The sequence below is a fragment of the Triplophysa dalaica genome, chromosome 22, assembly GCF_015846415.1.
Source record: "Triplophysa dalaica isolate WHDGS20190420 chromosome 22, ASM1584641v1, whole genome shotgun sequence".
Classification (NCBI taxonomy): domain Eukaryota; kingdom Metazoa; phylum Chordata; class Actinopteri; order Cypriniformes; family Nemacheilidae; genus Triplophysa; species Triplophysa dalaica.
The window spans coordinates 8,739,392-8,764,992 of NC_079563.1; the positions used below are offsets into that span (position 1 = coordinate 8,739,392).

Sequence of the window (25,601 nt, forward strand, 5' to 3'; positions counted from 1 at the left end):
AGCAACCGAACACAAAATCTGTAACATTTTGTTTTAACAATCTCTGTTTAAACAAATATAAACATTTATTATAATATAATGTAATACAGTTTCATTCAAAACTATTTTATATATAATTTTAATAAATTATAATTGATTTTTTGGTTTGAAGGCAGAAAACATCAAACCGACTTTTCCTTCAAAAATGGCAAACATCATTTTTACAATCTGACCGTTGTGAAACAGAGTAAGGAGATATATATATTATATATATATTTGCCAAATAGCTGATTTGTGTTTATAGTTTACAAAAAGTTAAGGATTGCAAGTTTATTGTAAGACCTAACAACGCTTCTGTAAAATCTGTTTATTCTGGAAATAACCTATTGTAATTATTTATTCTGCACTGGATGGAGTCTCAATGAAGCCTCAAGATGACAAATATTTTACAGTGATAAATGGTGACTGCCTAGTTGAGACATCAATAATCTCAAACGAGAGCGACTCCTGTCGGCGGGGCAGAGAACTACATGCATCTGACACTCAGCATTCCTGGATGTGTCAAGTCTGAGTGACATTTGAAGACGTGTCAAACACGCTCCATCTTCATTTACAGAAAAAATCTGTGCCTCATTCGAGACGCCCAGTTTAATAATGCATTTATAATGAGATCTGCATCTGTCTGTGTAGAAAAACGAGTTGAATGAAAACTGTACGATTTTCGGAAATCCAACGTATAATAAATAAGCAACGCGGGTTATTTTGTCAACAGTTTCGCCAGTGTTTTCAGCACCATGGATAGCTCCGCTTTCTTGCGCGTGCGACAGCAACATTTTATGTAATATAACAAATATTTCTTCTTTAATATACTGTATCACATTTTACTTGGCAGTCCTGTATTAAGTATTATCAATGTAAGACCGCACATAAGCAGCATGAGTTTTCTAGCGGAGTTCATTCTATGAACGGGATCATTACCGTTACTTTGCGCAGGCAGTAACGCTATTTGATTCAACTCTCTCAAAATGATAACGTGCTTAAACTTTTTACTCACCCAATAAAAACAGCACACTCAGAATATTCAGCAAAATCATCATAATTCCAATACGAGGTACTACAATCCCAGATTCAGATAATTTTCGATCACAATTCCAAGGTTTCACACCGCATATCCAGTCAGTCGATGCGTAATAAGAGTCAAAAGGTAGTTCAGACCTTACGATCAAACACTTCAGTAGCTCCACTTACAACTTTTGTGAAATAAATAAAATACCAATGCACGATTATCAGATCAAACTGAACAACATATTCGTTCCACAAGAGCGTTGAAGCATTTCTCCGATTTGGGACGAGGAGCCTGTTATAGTCCCTGTTTCAAGACGTGGGTGACGCTTTAATATTCGATCGTTAGATAAACTTTGAAAACATATAGATGCAACTTTTAATTCGAAGATGTTGCGTCACTGTGGACGAAAAAAACTTTAAAAGCCGTATTTGTTTCTTTCATGTTATTCCCTGTTATCCATGGCGCATATTTGAAAACCCTTCGAAGAGAAGTTAAATCTGCGCTAAGTAATTCTCCAATAATCTCCAATATTTTTCCAGTATATATCTTCCTCGTTGGATATCCTCGACTGTGAACCGGACAACCCTGACTTTGATCAAAATCCTTCAGTCAAGCTGTCCTGTGCTCGCGCTTTCAGATGCGCCGTAGTTTCTCCCAGTCTGTGACAGTGAAGAAATAAAGAGATAAACGGCACACACAGTTCCACTTATCGTGCACTCTCTGGCGGAGGAAAATGCTTTTCTCCCACGGAATTGAAGTTACACGTCCGACCCTCGGGGCTCTGTCGCTCCTCACGTCACGGCTTAGCACATATCATCACGCGCATCTGACCGCTGCGCACTGGCTGAAGCGCGCAAGGGCATCGACGTACTGTATAGCGTAGGACAGTCGGGTCTGTGAGACGACCTTGTGTAGGCTGAGCTCATCTGACTTGTTGGCACTCCTGTTGGGTTTTTTCCCCTCCTCCCTCGTCTTTAAAAGACATCAGGGTAATATAATTAACTTTGGAAATGGAAATTATTTCCTGTTCGACAGATTAATGGAGGGAAAATGCCATCTGTAATGGACAGTATAAGGTTGCCACTATTGCACAATTTCCAGAGACATCATGGGTTTCCTACGAAGTACAATACAACTTTCACTAAATACACTGCTTATGAGGCTATTATTATTTGTCTATGCAAGGTCTTTACTATAATAACCATGCAGTCCTTATCAATCCATCCATCGCATGTTATTTACAGTGTGCTGACTAATAGACAACTCTTTGATTAAGTCTGTCTAAATATCTTTATATAAAGTAAAAAGCAAATGTTGTTTCTTTGCAACATTTCAGCTTGTTAACCACATACTGATTGTATATGCCTGCTATATTTGTAAATGCCCATTGCCTGTCATAAGAATAGCATCATAAAGAACAAGTCGATGCATTATATCCACAAGCTCAATTAAACATATCCTCCAAGCAAAGATGTAATTTATTTCACAGCAAGCCATTCAGAAAATGTTTTTGTCCGCTAATAGTTGAGAAACTTGCCTTGTTAATGATCACTACGTGTTCAAAAGTTCTAAGTAGCCGTCAGTAAAATTAAATACTAATGTGCACATGATGTAATAAGCTCTCCTCACCGGTCAGCCACGCCCTCTCCATCATCGCCGCTTCACAGATGTACCCGTTCTCTATCCCAGGACTACATTACCCATCATCGTTTGCACCAGTCATGATTGCACCCTCACCTGAACTTCATCACCTGGACTATATCCATCCTTGTCTTGTGTTCTTTGTCAGGTCTGGTTGAATGTAATACCGTCTAGTCTCGACCCCTTGTATCCCGTTGATATTCCTAGTCAATTCTTTGTGCCATTTTTACCTGTTTTTCCATGTCATCTGTTACACTCTGGATTATACTTTGGGATTTTTGGATTAAACCTTTTTACATCATTATCCGGTTCTAGCATCGTTCCTCTGTCAAGAGTCTAGGGTTACACATGGCTTGTTTCAGAAGGGAAGCGAATCATTTATTTTTATCTGAATTGAAAAGCGCATTCGTACAGTACACTTTAAGTAGCTTGGCATTTGCTCAGTCGTCGGTTCGTGTTACTCTGCCAATTACACTGTACATTACAATCACTGCTATTTGAAATCAACAGTCATAAAGAGAAGCTTGGCTACTCAACATGTCATCGTTCAGATTTCCCATGTTGAGCTTTTTAAACTAGATAGGGAAACAATCAACCAACATAAAAGATGACACACCGAGCCTCGCTTAGAAAGTTAAAAGCCGCCTTTGACAAGCCCATTATGAGAAGGAAAAGAATTGTCTCGCTTCTGGTTGTGCAGCACACTTCAAGGTCCTTCACAATCTTACACAAAGCGTTTTTGATGTCTAACGCATTTATCAGTTATGTAGTTTTCCTCTTTAATGTAGTGTTGCTTAACATGGCCACACAAAGCATTCCGTTCACCTGAGGGCACCCTTGTGTGAAACACATGAAATGGTTTGATTCGAATGTGAAACGAGAAAGTGCCATAGTGTAGGATTTCATGTTTTTCGACAGTTAAATGCTGATTACAGATTTGATGTTCCCAGCACTATCAATATTATTATATACGGCACAGCGTTCTGGTGTATGTAAACCGACGGGGGTATTCAAATAAGTCTGAACGAAGCGTGCCTTTCCTGCAGAGGAGTATAGAATATCATTATCTCAGCACTCTGTTGTTCTGTTCGCATTTAAGCGATATCTTTTGGCCTGTCTCCCAATTTTTTTCAGCGGGAACAAACCCCATGCTCCATCGGTCTGTTGTGACTGAGGATGGTTTGGTCACTGGTATCTGATGCAATATTCTATTTTCATGTTTCACACATGATGGAATAAACCACCATGATTTTACATGATGCATACTGACTCATTCCGTGACTCAAGGCATGAGCCGCTCAATGAGTTTTGCTGATCGGATGAATCCGCGTGGTATATTTTAACAATGTTCTTTACCATTCTTTGATAACAATCTCGCTATCTATTTCCAGCGGCTTTGGGTTCCAGCCGAGAAAGAGATTCTCATTAAATCTACGTACTGCTTGCGACCTCAAGCTGTCGTCGGCATGCATGTTGTATGTAAATGAATAACATTCCCCTGCAATCCTCGACCTACGGGCTACCACGAATCAGCGAGGCTGTGCTTCCAAGAAACCAGAGGGCCAGAAACTCCATGACAAGGTTATTCTGAACATCAGAGAAGCAATGGCAACAACACACATCATCTGGCAGTCAGAAAGCAAGTCGCTCATGCACCCGATCCGAAGCAGTGACCTTGTCATCAGCGAAGAGAAAGGTGAGTTTAAAGTGAGACGGAAAAGTACACTGCACATCCTAATCTGTCACCGGCAGTGCGGTGCGATGATGTTTGTGATGATGGGAAAGAAAACAATGTGACAGACTTTTCTAGTGGAATATTCTGACTGTCCACATTACTCGCATGTCATCGGGGCGGAACACAAGTTGATAAACAACCTGCTCTTTTTCTTTCGCATCAGTTTGACCGCATTCGGTGTACTTGTGTAATCCTGTATTACGCTTTGTGTGTACATGGGTGATGGGTTGTATGTTGTGTGATTCAAGCAGATCTCGCTTTTCATTTATCTATTTTGTTGTATGTTTGTGTGTTTGTTGTTGGTCAGCACCCTCCGTTTCAAAGCACTGTGGCGGCTGACACAGAACTAAATCGATGTCATTTTTTTACATCTTTGCCGAAGGAGATATTATATTTACGAATGTAGAGTAGCTTGTCTGTTTAGGGCTACTGTAGAAACAACATGGTGAGTTCCATGTAAGGGGACCAGCGGTGTATTTAGATAGAAATAAGTCATTGTAAGGAAATAAAAACATAACACTTTATTATGTAAGGTCTTTATACACCTCTGAAGACATAGTTATGTGTATTAGGTTGGCATTTCTGTCAATAGATCCTCCAAAAAATGATACACAGGACCTTAATACCAATACAGTCATTTATGTTTGCTGTAATTTAAACTTAATTTTTTTTTATTTGTAAATGTTAAAATGATAAAAAGATGAGTAAATTCTTAAGAAGTATTTTTCATTGTAAGTTCATGTTAGCTGATGATGCTTTAATTAATGTTAACAAATACAACCGTCTTGTAAAGTGTCAAAACCAACTTATTTCTAGACTCTTTAAGTATAAATCAAGTCATTTTTTTTGAGACTGTAACAAAAGGGAAAATGCAATCTTTCTTTTCAAATCGTCAAAAAAAAACAAGCATTTGATGAAGAGAACAGCATGCAGAGAGGAGCTCCCCAAGTCATGTTTATTGGTAAAGTACTTGAAGTACAATGATTGCTGAACAACTGCTGTTTACCTGTGTGCGTGTGTGCGTGTGCGTGTGTGCGTGTGTGGGTGTGTGTGTGTGTGTGTGTGTATGTGTGAGAGCGAGAGTGAGAGAGCGGTCTCTGAATCTCCATGGTGAGCTTTGCTCTGTAGAGGCTGAAGTTTATAGGTCAAATATGATTAAAGTTTGAGGTGCCCCATAATGTTCTGCTCGTAACTTCTGATGAAAGATAACTTCAGAGCAGGGAGATTGTAGGGAAAAGTGAAGCTGGGATTTCAGAAATGCAAAACAGAGCAATTTGAAAGAGTTTTGTGGAATTTATCCAGTATCAAAAGGATTTGCTTGTTCATAAGGGTGCTTGTTTAGCAAACAGGTCATTAGATTAACAGAGGCAATATACCGTTGTACTTAAATGATGTACATTTGCATTTCTCTCTGGAAACACTTACTGCACATAATCGTTGACATTTAAATTGTTGGAACTTTCTTGCAAGCATTAGCATTGACAGTACTTGGTTAATGTACGGCTTATACTATTGTACACTTTGCTCTTTGTAGTACTTTATTCTAAACCCTTACATTTACATAATTCCTGTTTTATTTTTGCTAAACTTATATATCTGATCATTGTCTCAGACAACCACCTCGAATTACACTGTCAGGTTTATTTTGCCCCAGTAATCTTGGTTTATCCGTAATTATTGTAAATTATCTGACTGCAGAATGCCACGATTGACAAAATTAATTTGTTCCCAAACACCTTATTTTAAGGTCCATTGTATGACATTTCTTTGCATCTATGGTGAGGATATGAATTGCAACCAATGGCTCACTCCACCTCTCACCCCTCCCGTTCGAAGCACTATGGTGGCCGACAAAGATCTAAAATGTTGTCGCATTTTCACTTCTTTGCCTAGTGAGACAACGTTTTTACGAAAAGCGCTCTGTAGGGCAGTGTGTCTATTTAGCGCTACTGTAGAAACAACATGGCGAATTCCATGCAAGGGGTCCGGTGGTGTATTTAGATAGGTGTTAAAAACATACTTCATTTGGTAAAATCTATACACATCTGAAGAGCAAAGTTGTATATATTAAATTGCATTTATGTCAATAGATCCAACAAAAAATGACACATTGGACCTTTAAGAAGACTTCACTCGAACAAATAATGCAAAAAGGACAATTACCCAGCAAACTGCGAAGGCCTCTGAACTTGATAAGTTACTTAATTAGAATTTGCTTGCAATAGTGTTGTTACATGTTTCACCAAGCATGCCAGAAGTTGCAATTCAAGCGTGCTGTTTGTGATGTTTAATTACTGGTAAGCCCATTTAAATAACCTATCCCAGAGGATTATAACATACCCCCAGCATATGCTACAGCCAGTGCTCATCCACTCAATATAACATAAACAGAGATTATGGTGATATTGCTAATATAAGTGACTCCATGAATGCATGGCTATTATATTAACAATATCAACATAGTGGAAATGACAAAATACTGTTGACAAACAAACGTTGCATCTGAAGGATAATTTTGAGTTGAATCACACTTTATGTGGCTGTGGCATGATGGACTTCACTTTGACACTGCATAACCGGTTGCCTGTTTACCATTTTGGGGGCTCTAAGCAAAGTCGTGATCTGAGGGCCCCCACACATTGCCTAACATTTTTGTTTGAGGTGCACAGTAGTATTGAGTACATGGAATTAATCAGACATATACACATACAAATATAAACTGCATTTATTTACGTTGAACCACATCACAGCACAACATTCTCTACAGTTTGTTATAAGAATAAACCTTCTTGGTTTTGGGATGAAAAAGTGTCCTTTGTTCTATTCACAATAATACAGAATGTTTTTAGCTACAGTATAAGAAATTAAAAGGTACACGATTATTGTTTTCATGTTTCTTTTCAAGGCATTATTTTGCTATATTCATTAAATTAGATGACTTTTCTTTCGCTTTCTTTCGCTTTTGAGCACTGCTTTGATAAGTGCGCTTCATTCCATATCTGAGTGTCTTAATCAAGCGTCAAATGATTTTACCGCTTGAAGCCATTAGGGGGCCCCCAAGCTTGCGGGGCCCTACGTATTTACGTGGTTTGCTTGGTGGTTAACAACTGCTGTGCATTACAAACTGTTATGTGTTAAATAACATCTAACAAGGTATAATCATGTGTTCGTTTTGAAAATGAGCATAATTACAAGCTTATGCTTCACCAATTTTTTCAAAATGAACTCTACGTATAGCTTTCCGGTGGCTCAGTATGGCGCTAGGAACCCCAAGATCATGGGTTCGAATCCAGGGGATTGCACATAGTCAGAAAGAAATGTATAGTACAATGCAATGCAAGTCGCTTTGGATTTGGATTAAAGCGTCTGCCAAATGCGTAAATGTAGATGTATAACTCTAAATCTCACCACAGCCTTTGGTAACAACGTACCTCATGAATGGATAGTTCACCCAAAAATTCTAATCCTTAAAAATTCTGTCACAATTGATTGACCCTTGTGTCATACAAACTGTATATCAGTGAAAAACAAAAGAAGATATTTTGAGGAATGTCTCAGTGGTTTTGTGTCCATATTTAAAATGGAAGTCAATCAGGTCTAGTTTTGTTTTGTTGTAAACATTCTTCAAAATATATCTTCTTTTGTGTTAAAAAGAAAAGTGATTTTTTTTTGGAGTGTTTCTTCTAAAACTGTATGGGTGCTTTTGTCCAGTGGACTTCAATTTAATCAATTTAAGTTCATTTATATAGTGCTTTTTATTTGTTGCATTGTTTCAAAGCAGCTTAAGAGAAAAAAACACAAAGAAGAGGAAAATTAATTGAATAGAGAAACGATCTAAAATATGAACTTTAAAGGTGCTGTGTAAAATTGTTTGGAGGAGCCTATCGACTGAAATGCAATTTAATATACATTACTAAGTCTTCAGGAGAGTATAAAGATCTTACATAATGAAGCGTTATGTTTTAATTACCTTCTATCTACATTCACCGCGGGTCCCCTTACATGGAATTCATCATGTTGTTAACAGTACAACTGCTCTACAGAGCGCGTTTCGTAAATATGTTATCTCGTTTGGCAAAGAAGCGAAAACGTGACGACATCTTAGTTCTGTGTCACCCACCGCAGTGCTTCGAAAATGAGGGGGGGAGTGGTGGATTAAGCCGTTGGTTGCAATTTGCAACCTCGCCACCAGATGCCGTTAAATTTCATTCACAGGACCTTTCATAACTTCCAACAAACAAACTTCTGTTAGTCTTACTAGTTGGTAACCAACTACTGTATCTTGAGAATCAATCCCTGGGCAAACATAAGTGTCCATACTAAAAGAAATACACCATTGACTAGAAGCCCAAATGGTCACATCTGTTTCCAAAACCTAGATATTTTAGAAAGAGACTTATTTTCAAACCATCCCGCCCCACGAGCCATTCTGTAACTGGGTCTCTTCATCCAAACTCTCAAACAAAACAAAAACGCTCTTCTTGTAGTCAGGACAAAGATAAAGAAGCATGATCTCCCCACCTTCAGCCTTGAGCCCTCGCAATCTATTCTTATAAATCTCCCCTCAAGCTGGTTCACGTCCCTGCGTGTCTCCGAGTGCTCCGTCTGCACTCCGCTCTACCCTGCCTATCACTCAGCGCGCCACGTCTTTAAGTTAGGGACATTAGGTGAACCATAATAACTGCAATTTCCCTTGCACAAAATGTTCTTTTCCACTGCGGCTGCAAGCACTATGTCACTTGTCAGGCGTCTGATATCTTCCAACAATTCTTTCAGAATCCTGTTACCAAAGCTTTTTTAGCCATCAATATAATTAGACGTTGCATGAGTATGAACAGGAGCCGAGGGATTGTGGGAAATATGAGCCGGGGAGAAACACGGGCTCGGTCCGTATAGCTCAGAAGATGAAGAACTTGATAGAAAAGTTCTAATTAAATGCATTTCAGAGCACTTGCCTCGCAGACTAAGCTTTAATTTAATTGAACTCTTTTTCCCCAGTGAGAACGGCAGATAAAATTAATTAGTTTTTCTTTCTTCCCTTTTTTAATGTGTAACTTATAAATCTATACGTATTACTTTGTTGATCCTATGTGAAGGATTTTTAGCACTTTTGCAACTGAAAACCATACAAGCAGCCAGATATTCAATTTATATCTTTACTGTTCAGTCTATGGCAATGAAACGGTTAGAAAAACGAAACACAATAACTGTTATCTGCTGCAGAAATCATTGAAAAAAAAGAGTTAAAGACATGATTTTTTTTAATCTAGTGCAGTGGCACTCACAGTTTTCTTGTTTTGTATTTATAAAAATCAAGTACCTCTTTATCAACATCAAACCAGAAATGTGTTCTTTTCATTTCTGTATTTTCTTAAGTGTGCCTAAATATTTCAATAAATAAATATAAAGATATTAAAGATTTTTCTGTGAATAATAATTTTTGTTATGATATAGCTTTTATGATTTTATTTATTTTGATTATGCATACTGGTTAACAGTTTTAGAAAACTCATTCATACTTTTTCCATATTTTTAGAAATAAACAGTAAGCCCATCAAAAGTGTGGAATAACACAAAGTGACAGTCATGTTGCGACCAAAAAGTCTAAAAATAAATAAAGACATCTTAGTTGTTCGTCTAGAATTTGCAGAAATGTTTTCTTGTCATTTTCTCAAGCAGCTTCTTGAGGTTTCACCCGAAGATGCTTTTTAAACAATATTGAAGAGGTACTCATCTATTTTGTGCTTTATTGGCTGCTTTTTTCATGATTAAGTCAACGACATCCATTTCAAAGGCATTTTTATAAAAAAATAGTTTGTAAAAAAAAAAAAGATCTTTTGTCTTCTAGACTAATTTCAGACATTACAATGTAAATGCTATGCACAGATACAAAATTTGTCAACACTGATAGCCGATTATTTAGAGTGAAATCTTGCAAAACCGATTCTGAAGATGAACTTGATATTTCTTCACTTTCTGATTAATTAATGTGATTAATTGATAGAATTAATATTAATATTGAACATCAGACTGGTGATGTTTCTTAACATTTTCTATAGAGCACAAATTCATTGTATTTAATTAGCAGGATACAGTATATCGGCCTTGATCATCGTCAGATAGCCGATTGACTGTTGGCGACAGAAAGTGGGCGTGTCCAGTGACGGGAGTCAAGCAACAAAAGTTGAGAATTGTTCAACTTTATGCAAATGATGAGCGATTTTTGCGAGCGACTACCAATAGAAGTAAAACAGTGGAGCTCATGTCATCCATCTCTTGTCATTTACTGGAGGGTTTGTTCAAACTGTATGGGTTGTTCTAATGGGATTGTTGCGTCGCACAATGCCGCATCCAGTGTTGACAACGTTTTTATTTACAATGGGTTCTTATTGTCGCGTCGTACTGGTGTAGACTAATTGTGGGCTTTCATTCAGCTGCAACCTGCTATTTTTTAGAAGCAACAGATTCTGTTCTGTGTTGAACAATGCAGCACTTCTTTCATCCTTTATTTACCCTCATGTCATTCCAGATCTGACTTTCTTCTCATTGATGATCACTGTATAAACTCAAAACCAATGAGATATTTCTTAAAATATCTTATTTTGTGTTTCACAGAAGACTCAAATAAGGTGAATAATTATGACAGATTTGTTTTTGACAGAACCAACCCCTTTTAAAGATGTGTGTTAGCTCAGTATGAAGAGTTTCCTGCTGTGGGTCATGGTCCCTCATGTGGTGTGTTAATGATGTACTAGAGTCAGTCATTCAGCAGTAGAAATGTCCTGTAGTTGATGAGCAGTAGGATTTTTCACAGCATTTTAATGAGTTCTCTAATTGTTGAGACTAAAAACTTTGCTAAACTATTTTTCAACTTCTTTCTGTAAAACAAGTAAACAATTAGCTGTTTGTTTGTTTTTCACATCGCTTTCTGTTCTGTATCATGAAAGAGTTTAAAAAGTCTACATGCCAAGCTCTATTCCCAAGTATCTCAGGACGTAGTAGATGTCGATCTCTCAAGAGAGAAATTAATTCAAACTCGACTAGACGGTATCTTTAGAAAGTCCCTGAAGGTTTGCGTGTCCTCTGCTGGAACGTTTCTCCTGTCTGATAGTCCGTCCTCTGCTGTAACTTTCTGGTTTGAACAAACAGAACTGATGTATGAAAGTTTGTGATAAATGATCATCGTGAACAACCAACAATCAAGTGTAACTACTGTATATGGGCAATTCCACAGTATTCGTGCAAACTGCTGTCCCATGTCAAAAAAACACATTTAAAATTAAAAAAATAAAAGTTATGTAAACACTAGTGGTGGGCATAGATTTATTTTTTTAATCTAGATTAATCTAGATTAATTCCAAAATTAATCTAGATTAATCTAGATTAAAATGGCTCATTTGAATTCTGCCGAAGGCATTCAGAATATGTGTGCTACCCAAATAATGACTAAAAGTAAGTCTTTGAGAACGGGTTTCTCAAGCCAGGTGGCGCATTAGACCAGGGGCTCATCTCCTGTTTCCAAAATGCATCACAAACTGCTTGAGAAAGCTGTTCTACGATGATAATTGGTGATGAAAATTAAATTATGTTCAATAAGATGAACTTGTGACTCCTGAGATAGGCGCAGGCTCCCCGTGACCCGAGGTAGTTCGGATAAGCGGTAGAAAATGGATGGATGGAAGATGAACTTGTGTTTACTTCCGCATTAGCTAAGGGATGCTTTGCGTTTAGGTGGTACTTGAGACTGGAAGAGCTCCTACAGTACATTTACATTTAGTCATTTAGCAGACGCTTTTATCCAAAGCGACTTACAAAGAGTGAGGGAGCAACAAGCGATATGTCATACAGGAGCCATAATACATTAGATCTCAATACAAAGTTACTGGTTTCAACTAAAGCTAGACCACTACCTGTTGAGAGAAAGTTCTTTTTTTAAACCAATTCCGCATTGCACAAGGTGCAAACAACGTTAGTCTTGTCGATGTTCCTATTGGGAAGCTTCTTAAAAATTAATATTCCCTGAAGCAAACCCGGCGGCTTCATAGCTGCATCCATGTTAGCACGTCACGTTTGATGCGGTAATTTCACAGTAACGTTATGTTGTGTTCAGACGAAACGCGAATGGCGCCTCAAGCGCGAGTGATTTATATGTTAATGAAAAGAGCCAATAGACCTACTTGCTGCGCGAATCGCGCGAATGAAGCCCTGGTTATGAGATGATGAGGCGGCGAGAATGAAGCCCTGGTTATGAGATGATGAGGCTGCTTCTGCTTCCGCGAATGACGCGAATCACGCGAGTTGAAAAATCTCGTTCTCGCCCCGTACAGTGCAGTTAAGCTGGTATACATCCGCGCTAAAATATCAAGGTGAAAGTCATCATAGCTTGCGTAGTATAGACCCAGCTCACAACCCAACTTTGAGAATAGATTAACGGCGACATTTTTTTTAACGCGCGATAATAGTCTCACTGCGTTAACGGCGCACCACTAGTAAACACATAAACAAATCTTAGTTGTTTAGGCAGATCCTTCTATCATCTTTCCAAACCCACAACAATATTTACTATATTAGTAAGCATGATATAAAATCATCATTTATTGGGTACATTCAATTGGGAGATCGTTGTTTTTAAGAATATATTTTAGACTTTTTTTAAAAAGTGAAGTTCAAAAGTTGTTTATGTTTTATATTTTATTTTTAAATTAATAAACTTCATGTTAAAAAAAATGTGTACTGGACTTTCATGTCACTACCGAAACAGTATATGTTTCAGTCCAGGCCAAGACTGATTTTAGCCACACCCCTACATTTTTGCTACATGGTGAGGTGATCGCTCTAATCATTTTGAAGTAAATGTGTTCAAAATCTGAGAATCTGTGTGCAACTTTCAGGAACGTCACTATCAAACATCTTTTAAGCAATTAAGCAAATATTTTGGGCATATTCCATGAATTTGGTTTTATGTCTGTACATCTGTTCAGAACTATGCTTGCTAACCATGTGGTGATTAGCATCTTTGAGCCGGGTTCAAAAGTATAAAAAATTGTCACTTCCAAATCAGTCACGACCGAAACGTTTCACTGCGTATCATTGTTTCGGTAGTGACAAAAATTGTTTCGTAGTGAGAAAAAGGAACACTTAATCCTTTATTTGGATAGATAAACAAAACTCAGTACAGTTATGCAATTTTCGTATGTTTTAGTAGTGATATAGTATTTCAGCTGAAGGTTTTCTATTAGATATTCACTGTCTATGCGTGTCTGCTATATTTGCTGGCTGCAAATTTGCAACATAGTTCGTTATCGTATTAACATAAAATGTTGAATGTCTGATTCAGCTTTGCAACTTAAACATTGTGATCACTACCAACACATTACCATCACTACTGAAAATGTGCGTGTCACGATCAAAACATGGGATGTTTTGTCAAAAATAAAGTATATTAAATGATCAACTAATATGTTATGATGGTGTTTGGTTCAAAGTACATATAATCTAATGAATCCTTAACTTTGAAATCGGTATGATCAATTTTATGCCTCTTACAAAGATTGGATTTAAAATAGATAAAATCTTGTAAATTGCAATTGAAATATTGTTAAAATTGTAATTGTTATTGGAATATTTAAATATAGTCCCATTAAATTGTATATTATTGTGCTTCGGTAGTGAGACAATTTGGGTAGAGAAAGACATTTTCAGAAATTACAATATGAAAATGAACTGCAGATGCAGTTACTAGAAATGTGTAAATTTGATATCTTAAAATTTGCATACATAAATAATTTCTGGGGCAAATCTAAGCAAACATAGATTAACTGCACCATTATGACCAGCGGCGACCTATAATTTACATACTCCAAATCAACAAAACACACAAATACACAGATGAAGGACATTCAGGCTTTCATTGGCTGTTTCTCAATATCCTTTCTTCAGGAATCTTGCGTCCTCGTGTTATCGCTGTCCGTCATCCTCAACCGCCAAAGTCCGGTTCCAATACTCAAGAACACAAGTATAGAGTACGCATATCAAGAACAAATCTGGGTACTTTCATGCGTTTATATTATAAAGGATGCATCGAATCCAGACTTGCATGTAATGAACCAAAACTCACTGCAGCGTGTCCATCTAAATTCTCCACGCGGACACACGTCTGTTCTTTGCTTTCTTGGAATTGAGAAAGAGCCACTGTTTGTATTTACTGCTCTGTAGATGATTGTGTGGTTGCACAGGTGACATCGCCAACTACTGGCCTGGCATGCATAATACAGAATGTTTTTCATTTTGATCACCTGTCTGAACAGAGATCATTTTGGCAATGCTGTCATCCGCATGCAAAAGTTTGCATTTTAAGTACATTCTTGTCATGTATTATGACACTTAGACGTAAACTAAAAACGTGCTTTAGTTTTTGATGGCTGTGTTGGACTACTTTTGATGTGTTTGGATCACATTTTCCGCATTTTCAATTATGTTTTTGTCCCTCACACACACACAGGGTTGGCATTGAATGAAAGCATTGAATGAGGAAGCATCATACAGACCCAGACAGGGTTTTTGCACCTGTTATATTCAGCCAAACCACGAGAGGTGAAACTGGCTGTGTGCTTAGGAGCCATTTTCTTCATTTCAGTCTATTAGACTAAGCAAAGTGGACTCTCGGCTGGACAAAGTCCAGCTCTGAGATGTGTCCATCTCTGCAGTCACTGTGAACAATGCCAAGAGTCATTAAATGCATTTATTCACTGTTCTCTCCTGCACACAATGAACTCTTTCTGCTGGACCTGCATCATTGTGAACTCAGAGTATATCTATGAACACTAATTGTCGTGTTTTCGCAGTAAATATTTTCAGCAGTAGATTTGCGTTCCGTTACAATTAAACAAATGTCTAAAGACCTATTCAGATCTATTTTACCTTATAACAACATAACGTTTAATACATTCATAAATTTCATACAACATAATATTTCACACAATAATTTTAGTATAACATGCACCATTTTCCATTTAAAGTATTTAGTCACATTTTTTTATATTTTTAACTTGCACAATTGGAGATCCAATGTGTAATTTTTGGAGGATCTATTGACAGAAATGCAATATAATATACACAATTATATATTCAGAGGTGTATAAAGACCTTACATAATGAAGTGTTATGTTTGTATTACCTTAGAATGAGTTATTTCTATCTGCATACACAGCGGGTCCCATTGCATGGAATTCACCTTGTTGTTTCTACAGTAGCCCTTATCGAACAAACTGCACTGACGTTTGGTAAATACGTTATCTCCTTCAGCAAAGAAGCGATAATGTTACGACATGTTAGTTCTGTCTCAACCTCCATAGTGCTTCGAAAGGGAGGGGTGGAATAAGCCATTGGTTGCAATTCACAACCTCACCACTAGATTATGCTAATTTCCATAAACTTAACCACCTTGTGTATAATTCACAACGGATTCATGAGAAAATAAATGGTTAAGAATTGCCGCGAGATCGGATTTAATAAATTCATAGCAAAGTCTTTGAAGATGAGTACGGCATAAGTCATAGTTATTATACGCAAGCACACGTTAAGAATTGCTGTGATTATTTCCAAAAACTGTTAAAACAGGAGGGCAGTTAGGTCACCAGAAACTATAGTCATAGTCCATTGTCCAATTTACATTTAACTGCGGCTTAAACCCCCTGGACTCAAACTGCTGCTTCACACTGTCCAAATAGCTCATAAACGTCCAGCGGTAATGAAAAAAGATGAATTTCTTTCATTAGCTTATCTCAATTCTAAAACAGACTATCTCTCTTCAGTATCCAATAAGAACAAAATGATTCCCAAATGAGTCGCTAGACCAGTATGATCTGAAATAGCAGAAGCCATTCTCTGTGCCCAACACCGCTAGAGCTCATTGACTCGTTCAGTTTACGTACGATAATGTGTGCAGGCGTGCAAAACAAATATTTCAATAGGTAACTGCCTGGTAATTTTAAAATAATAAGCGTTTCGTCATATTCTCGCTGGCTTCCTGATGCGATGGAGTCCATTTGCTGTTTACGGAGGCCGGAATGGCTACAAAAATGCACGTCCATCTGAAGAGCAGCAGGGAACTTGTATTTCCGTGGCCGAAGTATAAAGCACAATTAGCGTAGCCATATGCAAACACAGTTTTTTCAAGGTGCTGTGAGGCGATCACCGGGTGTCATGTTCAGTGCGGGGCATAATTGGGTCTCAGCTGAGCTGTTTGAATGTTTGGGTCTATAATCACACATCATCTGTTTGAACACACACACGCACGCGCTGGAAGTTAGTAGAGCGGTTATTTAGCAGAACTTTGTAGGGTATCTGTATTAGGGTCACTACATAAAAGCAATTTCTTCAGGGCACCGGTTCAGCGGCGGAATAAATTTGTCACTTTGTGTATAATGAGGGAACTCTTAACCGAGATATAATGTAGGACACGCGGCAGAGAGAGACTGAAATGATTTACAAGCCCATTTACCGCCGGCCCTCTGCGGAGTGGACACACATGCGGTACATTTGTCTTCCATATTTTCAATATATTATCGTGATTTTTTATTATTAAGGTTGACGTGAAACAAAGAAAGACTTTTGGGATGTTACCTAGCTCTCGTTTTTAGTTCGAAGGCAATTGCAACTCAGATAACGTGACAATTTTCACTGAATGCTGGGGTATTTCTGCTATTTTTGTGCAAACATCATAGGTGATGAAGGCTGGTAATTACAGTGCAAGTTTAATGGGATTGGAGCTGGGCACAAATGATGCCGCCGCTCTCGATGGGGAACCTTGGGTGCTTTGTTGCGACTGACAGCCCTTTTTCATCACGATGATATTTTTTTCCGCTTTCTTTTTAGAGATATAGTAATTATGTCGAACGGGTTGATAGATGTATTCACGTTTGCGTTTGTTCCTGATGCATCTGGGTATCAGACATGATATGCCACTTTATTTACAGAGATGCCGATAGCTAAGATTTGGTGTGGAAATATAACCCTGCACAATCATTCATCTGTGAAATTACTAATTATCTTTTGTAATTACAGAACGGTTACTTCGTACTCCAAGTCGGCCACACTACACTATTTATTTTCGGGTTAATAAAGTGTTTGTAAGTCAGAGATGTCGTTGGCTACATTGACAAGGTAGTGGAATAGAGTTGCCACGTCCTGGTTGGAGTTCAGTTATGTTCACACACAATCCAAATGGGAAATTCCATAAACTTTTCACACGAAATCGGGATTAGTGGCGACTGCATTCAAAAACAAAATGAATTCCTCTTTTTTTTATTTCATTCAGTTTTACATGTCACAGAAGCTGTTTGCATAAGTTTCAAAATATAATTCTTTAATGTCTTATTACTATATATGACTAATGAAACTTGACCGGGATTGACCGTTTTTAATGGTTGTGATTATTGATTTTTGTTAAACTGTCAGAAAAAGTTTAAAATTAATGCTTTTAAACGTGTCAAACCTTATTTTTAATGAATAAAAAAGGAAATTTGTTGATGCAAGAAAATCATGTTTGACATCTTGAAACCAAGATTCAAGAGGTCTCTCACAACAGATGTGAAACCAGTCCTACTTTATAAGATACGGTGTGAACAGAATAATTCAAACTCACATTCAAACTTTCTACTACCTGCTTTGGTCAATCTAAAAACATTGACTTGGTGAACATAACATAATACTGCAAAAGTTTCAGGATCAACACATTAGTGTCATTGCGCTGACGTTTTCGCTTCCAAACCTTCTAGTCAGGTTGCCATGGGTGAGTTTGAATTGCTCATTTAAGTTCAGCTCTAAGCTACATATTGACCATTTCTGTCATTGTCTTTCTATAAAGGCCTGTCAACGACAAATCATAACGGTTTTGTAGCTGCACACTTCTTTTCTTGCCTGTTTGACAGGTAGTAGTTATTTTTAAAGGAATCAAACATAAGCTGAATGCAATGAGGTTTTCCGGGAAATTAGCATGGCGGAATATAATCATTACAGAGAATGACATAAAACCGTTGAAAAGATTCAAAATTATTCCGCTGACAAAGATTTTCTCGCTGTAAAATGCACATATTGTTGAAGCAGTGAACAGAACAGGTACATCAGAAAGATACGAAAGAAACCATTTGATTTTCTCTGTATGTTGGTTTCTTTCTTTATCTGACATGCATGTTCTCTTAGTTATAGTGAGATTCAGATGAAAACTGACAACTGCTTTTGACCTTCACCATACTGATAGTAGCATAGAGGGAGAATTTGCAAGGTTGCTTCTGTTTCGCTTGACAGCCATATAAAAGTTAGATAAGTAGATATTTTGTCTATGCCCGATTTTCTGGAGGGCTCTTAAAAGCACGTTATGGACTTATTCTTTCCCCACCTGATGCCTTTCACATCACAGCTCTGGATAGACGCTATAGTGAAGAGCTTGGGAATGTGGTATGTCTTCGGCTAAATAGTGTTTTCTTGATATCATGGAATTATGTGACGTTTACGACTCTATTCTTCCAGCCAAGCTTTCACATTGAATGTTCACTAATTCCAAGTCTGATTCATTGTGGACAGTTGTGTAAACTAATTAATATCATCAAGCTATTGATAAAAGCATCTTAGATCTTTTTCCCATCTCATAGCAGTTTCTTTGAATTCATATTTTAAAGTTAAAATAGGGTTCCAAGTCTTAGATTGCATCACTCCACCATGGCCTTTAATAACATAATATCGCCAAAGTTTGCTTCTGTCACGTTCCTGTGTCAAATTGTATATGGAAACTGGCAAGTACTGTATATACCATACATTTTCCCCAGGAACTGCTGAATGTATTTGCATTTCATTCCAAACAGACCTCTACAGACAGAGGGATTTACAGATAAACTATTGGACTGAAATTTGACTGCCACTCAAGCATTGTATACACTGTCCGTGGACTTATTGTCAGAAGATTTGCCGTGCAATTTTTCTCATCATCGCAAAAATAATACCTTATATTTTCAGCTTTGGGGACTTCAATAATTGACATTTACGAAAGTCGTACGTGTAAATCATTCAAGCGCACTTCACAGAAATCCATTTCATTAACTTAAGAAACAAAAACTCATCAGCACAGATTAACCTTTATTTATTCTGTAATAACCTAAACAAATAATACAAGTTTGACAGACAGCGTATATTAGTATATGTGAGCAGAATGCCTCTGGCCAGTAAAGGAGCAGTGTTTCTGTATTTTAACTACTTTATTTTTTTGTTAAATGTTCTGTGTTACAGCACTTTTCTTTCCAGTGGCATAAAAAAGTGTGGGCAAAACCAAACCAAATTATTACATAACTAAATTATTCTGCTTTATCTGTGTGTGTTTCCAGATTACACCATCTTTAAGAATTTTCTAATATAATTGTTGTTTTCTCTTTCTTTTTCTTAAAAAAAAAAGTAAAACGAGCTCACATGAGGTCAGTTTCCACTGTAAAATCATAAGCAGGAGACTTAAGTTCTCTTTTTATTCTAACTTGTTTATGTAATTTTTCTATTAAAGCCAAGTGATACTCGTGCTAAAAATCAGAATGCTGTCTTTGTTTACTCACCCTCAAGTTGTTTCAAACCTGCATACATTCCTTTGTTGAGTTGAACACAAATAATTATATTTGGAAGATTTTTTGCAACTGAGATACTGTATCTGGGGCACTATTGACTACCATAGTAGAAAAACGTATTGTATCATTTATTTTTATTTTTTGTTGAACGCAAAAGAAGACATTTTTAGGAATTAAGGAAAACAAACAGGGACACCATTGACTACCATTTTTTATTTTTTCTACCACGGTATTCAATGGTGCCCCAGAACTGTCAGTTGCTAACATTTTTCTAAATAGCCTTCTCATGTTCCACCAAACAATTTAAATGAAAAATAATCTTTTTGGATCAACTTGAGTGTGATTAATCCATGACAGAATTTTCTTTTTTGGGCAGTATATCCCTTTTATTTATCAATTAATCAATTAATTTAGCAATTGATCTATGAACAACTATTGAGATTGTAAAGCTCTAAAATCTCTTATTTGTGAATTTTCTTTGACTTTTCTTCCTATAGGTGTGACAAAGGCCAACACCATTGAAACCTTGTGTAGCCAATATTTCTTTCTAAAACAGGATTGAGCCCAAACTGTAGACACAGCTGTTGGACAGGACATGATTTTGAATTGATTTTTAAGTCGTTCGGCTTGTAAAAAATGTTGTTTCATGCCAGAATAGAGGCAGGTGGTGGTAGGATAGGAAAAAAAGGGTTTTGTGATGTCAGCTGAAAAGGAGCCATTTCGGAGGCGAAACTAGCTCTTGCTGTACTGAATGTTGCGATTCAAGATTAGGAGGACAAACGTTTTTAGGCTTGGAATTACATGCACAGATGATCACGAACTAAAATGTCTCCAAAACACCAGTGAGCACAACATTGTTTTCCACTGTGCCACATCTCTGTCATATATTTCATAAACTCTGTTCTCAAATCTGTGGGGACTCTACGGGTACGACAGTGCACGGCCATAGTCACATCTGTTTAATTAAAATCATACTTGTGCTGCTATGTGTTGGTTAAAAACCACCAAACAGATTCAATGCATTTTTTTTTGGTGGCCGACCAGAAGAATTGACAAGCTTCTGCAAATGTTGAGTTCACGGTGAATAGCGCATTAATCATTGTGACTGGGCCTCCATTACGACGAGTGGTCTAGAAGTAGTGTTCCACTTCATTATCCATGTAGTGCTGTCATAATAGGCCAAGGATTGCGTGAAGGCTTTAGAACGAGGAAGCAAAACAACTCCAATCTCATTTCCCAGCGATCCATGTGGACACTCAGTGATAGTCTGGCCAGTGCATCAACTTTATGACTGATAGAAAAGTTTCAGATGGATTTTCAGATTCCAAGTATCAGATTAGAACTTCATAAATTTTCAGACTTCAGGAGAACGAAGTAAGCGTCTAAAGTCAACTTTTACAGTAAAGTATAAATACACAAAACATTTGTTTAGTTAGGGCCCCTGTTGGCGACTTCTATGGCGTTTGATGGAATAAAATGATATTAAGCATCATACCCGATATAATACCAATAAACCATTAATCTTGGGAATACCAATCTTCAGTGCCGCTTTAGTAATATATCATAAAATGGAAATGTTTAGGCTTGACTCTTGAAGTCACAAGGGTTTTTATTCAAATATGCACGTTTTTTTGTCACATGAAAGCAGAGCAATTGTCCAGAGATTATACTCTTATAAATAAAGGTGCTTTGCAATGCCTTTGAAGAACTTTTTTGTCTTAATGGTTTCAAAAAGAACCTTTAACATCTGCAAGAATCTCTAGATAACAAGAGACGGTTCTTTGAAAAACATTTGACTGAATGGTTCTTTGTGGAACCAAAATAATTATTCTGTGGCATCGATGTGTTTCTTTTAAGAGTGTTTGTAAACACCACTGAAAATGTCTTCATTATTATTTTGACATAAGTACAGTGAGGCTAAAATAAATAACTGAACATTGTTTAATAATCCTATTTCTAAAGCTGATAAATGTAGCTTTTCCTCTTTGGGAGTTTGTGGTTTTATTAATTTATTTAAATGTATGAGCAAAATATGCTTTCTTGCACATATTGGTGTTTCTTCAGGATTCTGCTTCGCACTCGTCTGTAACTGAAGCTCAACAATGAAAATTTACCGTGAAATTGCACACAGTGCATGACATTTTTAGTGCAAAATTATTGAAGCTGATATTAAAGAGATTTCCAAACCAAGCAGCCTCATGACAAAGCCATGGTTTACCAGATGGATCCATTAGTTATACCAGCACCAAGCTGGCATAAACCAGCCTTGACCAGCATCAAAATTCATAATAATCTAAGCCGGCCATATGTTCCTGATACAAAGCAGCAAATTCATTTAATGTGACATTATCTGGATGAGAACACCATGTGCCATTTTAGGCCTTTACTTCACTTAGCATAACTCCATTAATAATCTTGGCACAAGATGCAGCCGCATTACGGCTTTATAAATTTTCTCTTTGGCGACTTCTAGCTCAATTAAGCAGAACTGAGGATTGTATTTCTGATATCTAGTTTAATCATCCAAAATGAATTTTGACTGACAGCATCATCTTCAAGGTGACATAATTCACTGTATTTCAAGATCTTTGTTGTGTTCTTGTGGTGCAGTGTAACAGGAGTTCACTCATAGTTTGTGAACATTTACACAAAAAACGCTTTATTTTTTAACATATTTTACCCTTATTCCTCACCGCATTCTCTCTTCTCAGAAAACAACCAGATTTTTACCGGTTTCCATAGAGTCTCTCCTTCCAGCGCTTTGTTGTGATTGGTCACCTTTGAGTTTCGGCTTCACAGTCGTTTGTGATTGGTTACCGCTCAGAGCTTTACTGGAGAGTGTTCAAACATGCATGATAAAAACACAGCAGTTTTGAACCTTAAACTGTGTAGACACATTGCATCACATCTAAAACAAACAATACTATTCGTTTTAACCGTGTCATATGACTGTTTAAACCAGTTCACGAGAGGGTATGTTAGTTTGTTTTGAAAAAAAAACGGGGAAAATTGCAACTGCTTTGTGTCGCCAGTGGCTCAGAGATTCTACACTTCACCTCATTTCAAAAAATCTTCTTCATTTATAGAACCAGTCTGTGAATTTAAGCGGCATGTAGTTGTGAATTGCAACCAACAGCTCACTCCACCCTTACCCCCTCCCTTTCGAAGCACTAAGGTGACACAGTTCAAAGATGTCGTCACATTTTCGCTTCTTTGTCGTAGGATATAACATATTTACGAAACTCGCTTGATAGAGAATTGCTACTGGCTACTGTAGAAACATTAAAAGAATTCCAAACAAGGGGACCTGCGGTGTACTGTATGTAGATAGAAATAGCTCATTCTAAGCTCATAAAAACATAACTATGTAAGGTCTTTATACACCTCTGAAGTTATGTATATTGCCTTTCTGTTAATAGATCCTTCTAAATCTCAAAATTGCACCTTCAAAGTGTTGATATTCACCATCACCATATTGTCTAATGTACACAATGCATGCCAACATGACACTATTTTCTGACTGCCATGAACATTTTTTATCATGCCTCAGTTATTGTTCCTCAGAACTGCATCAGGAGTTGTGAGAGATAATTAAAGTGATAATTTGGAAGCTGCAGCGGGGAGGCACGGCCGTGTGGCTCGTACAAAAGTTAATTGAGCAATCAATGTGTTTTTAATGAGTGAGTGTCTCCAGAATATTTATATCATCATTTATCTCTCGATTTAACCAAGATGACAAGTTTAATGTTCTTCTGGGGAACACGGACAACTGACCCAAGTGAGGTACTGTTGTTTTTTGATCACGCTCCAGATCAGTCTAATCTGACTGAGGAGCGGGACTTTGACCACAGGCCGTTTCTGTACCACCGGAGAGGCCTGTTTACTGATCTAGACAGAGTCTAATGCGTTCCCTAGAATAGACGGTCCTAAAACTGGTCCGGGGTGGCCCCTAAGGATCAGTGTAACAATATTCGTTTCTTAATAGATGAGAGCTCCATTGTAACAGCAATTAAAGGGACAATTCACCTAAAAATACTTACCATTGAGTTGTTCCAAATCTGTATTAATGTCTTCGTTCTGATGAACACAGAGAAAGATGTTTGAAAGAATGTGTGGAGCAGTTCTTTAAATCATAATTTTTCTAAGTTTGCCTTATACTGCATTGTTTCTAAAACAAATCGCTTTTAGAATATGTTGTCATGGTAACAAGAATGATTGGAAGGGTCATCACTCCAAGGGCATGGTGTTATGAGAGAAGAAATGATAGCACAGTAGATGATCCCTAATGGCCTTTACTATTAAGTCAAATAACTCCAATAATAGGCAGGTAAGTGCAATGTAATTTTGCACAGTTGGTGGTCTCTCACTTCGCGTTCATATTTTCATTAATATTTGCATTTTTTGTCCCCAAACACGTATTTGACTCTTATTTAAGAGCAAACAGAGAAAAAAATCTTTCAATAATGCAGAGATTCGCTTTTATTATTGACTCGGTTGTCACCATTACCATGAACATTTTCTCATAGTTCTCACATTTGTGAAAAACATACAGGTATGCCGTGAATCATATATTCACAGAGCATTATACAGAACATAGGCAAATATGCAAATTAACTTTCAAGGTAACAGTTTAATGGAAGTCTATGTAAAGCAACGCCGTGACCACTGTAAATAGATGTGTAGTTGGCAGTTGCTGTTAATGCGATTTTGTAGATGATAAGGATGTGTACATCAAATTATAGAGCACTCAGATGAGTCACGTCCGTCCATGACGTCCGTTCTTCTCAGAATAAATGCATTAATTGTTGACATACTGTAAATGTTTGGAGCAACAACAACAATGGTGGAAAGAATGGCTCAGGTTGATCGCATGAGAAGATTATTTTGGAAATTCTGAGCGTAGTTTGAGACAATGATTAGATCTCCTCAAAAAGCATATGTGATATTACATGGTTTGTTTCTATAAGAAAGATCTAGAGGTGCAGTTGGCCTAGAAAAATATCTCCATTTGCTCTATACAAAAAGCATTTGCTGTCTTGAGAAACAACTGAAGTATTAAAGAGATTAGATCATAGTGATGTGTCTTTCCTGTGGGAATATACATTTCTAGCACATGATAAATTCCTTTATCAACACACTGTTAATATGTATAGGGAGGCGGAGAGAGTGATATCATACATTATAGAAACAATCTTTACATTATTAACAGTCTAGAAGTGCAGAACAGTCTTTTCACTGCGAGCTGTACACTACTATTATATTATAACTTAAGGTCTTACCTGTTCTTGTGTGCAGGAAACCTGTAATTTGGTTTGGCCAAGTATCTGAACTGTGTCAGATTGCCTTAACTTTGGAAAAAAAATCTTTATTATGAAGCATCATTACATCATATCATACTTACAATTACATATCACACTTTTTACTTAATTACATTTCATAAAAAAAAAAGTTCAATTTATCCATTAAGATCTAAATACATTCAAAATCTAATCATTTTTTATCAAGTATTTTTACTCCGAAATTTACCTTACTTGATTGAAAGTAAGAAAGTAGTAGACTTTTAATATATTTATAT

General features: G+C 37.1%; 1 protein-coding gene across 1 annotated transcript in view; it reads right to left on the reverse strand.

Annotated features, from left to right (window-relative positions):
• Positions 1–1,743, reverse strand: part of gfra2b (GDNF family receptor alpha 2b) — a 54,342-nt gene extending 52,599 nt beyond the window's left edge. Inside the window, exon 1 of the mRNA XM_056735768.1 lies at positions 1,034–1,743. Coding sequence (XP_056591746.1) covers positions 1,034–1,076 — 43 coding nt within the window. The 5' untranslated portion in view covers positions 1,077–1,743. The remainder of the gene's footprint in view (positions 1–1,033) is intronic.
• Between the last annotated feature and the right edge of the window lie 23,858 nt (positions 1,744–25,601).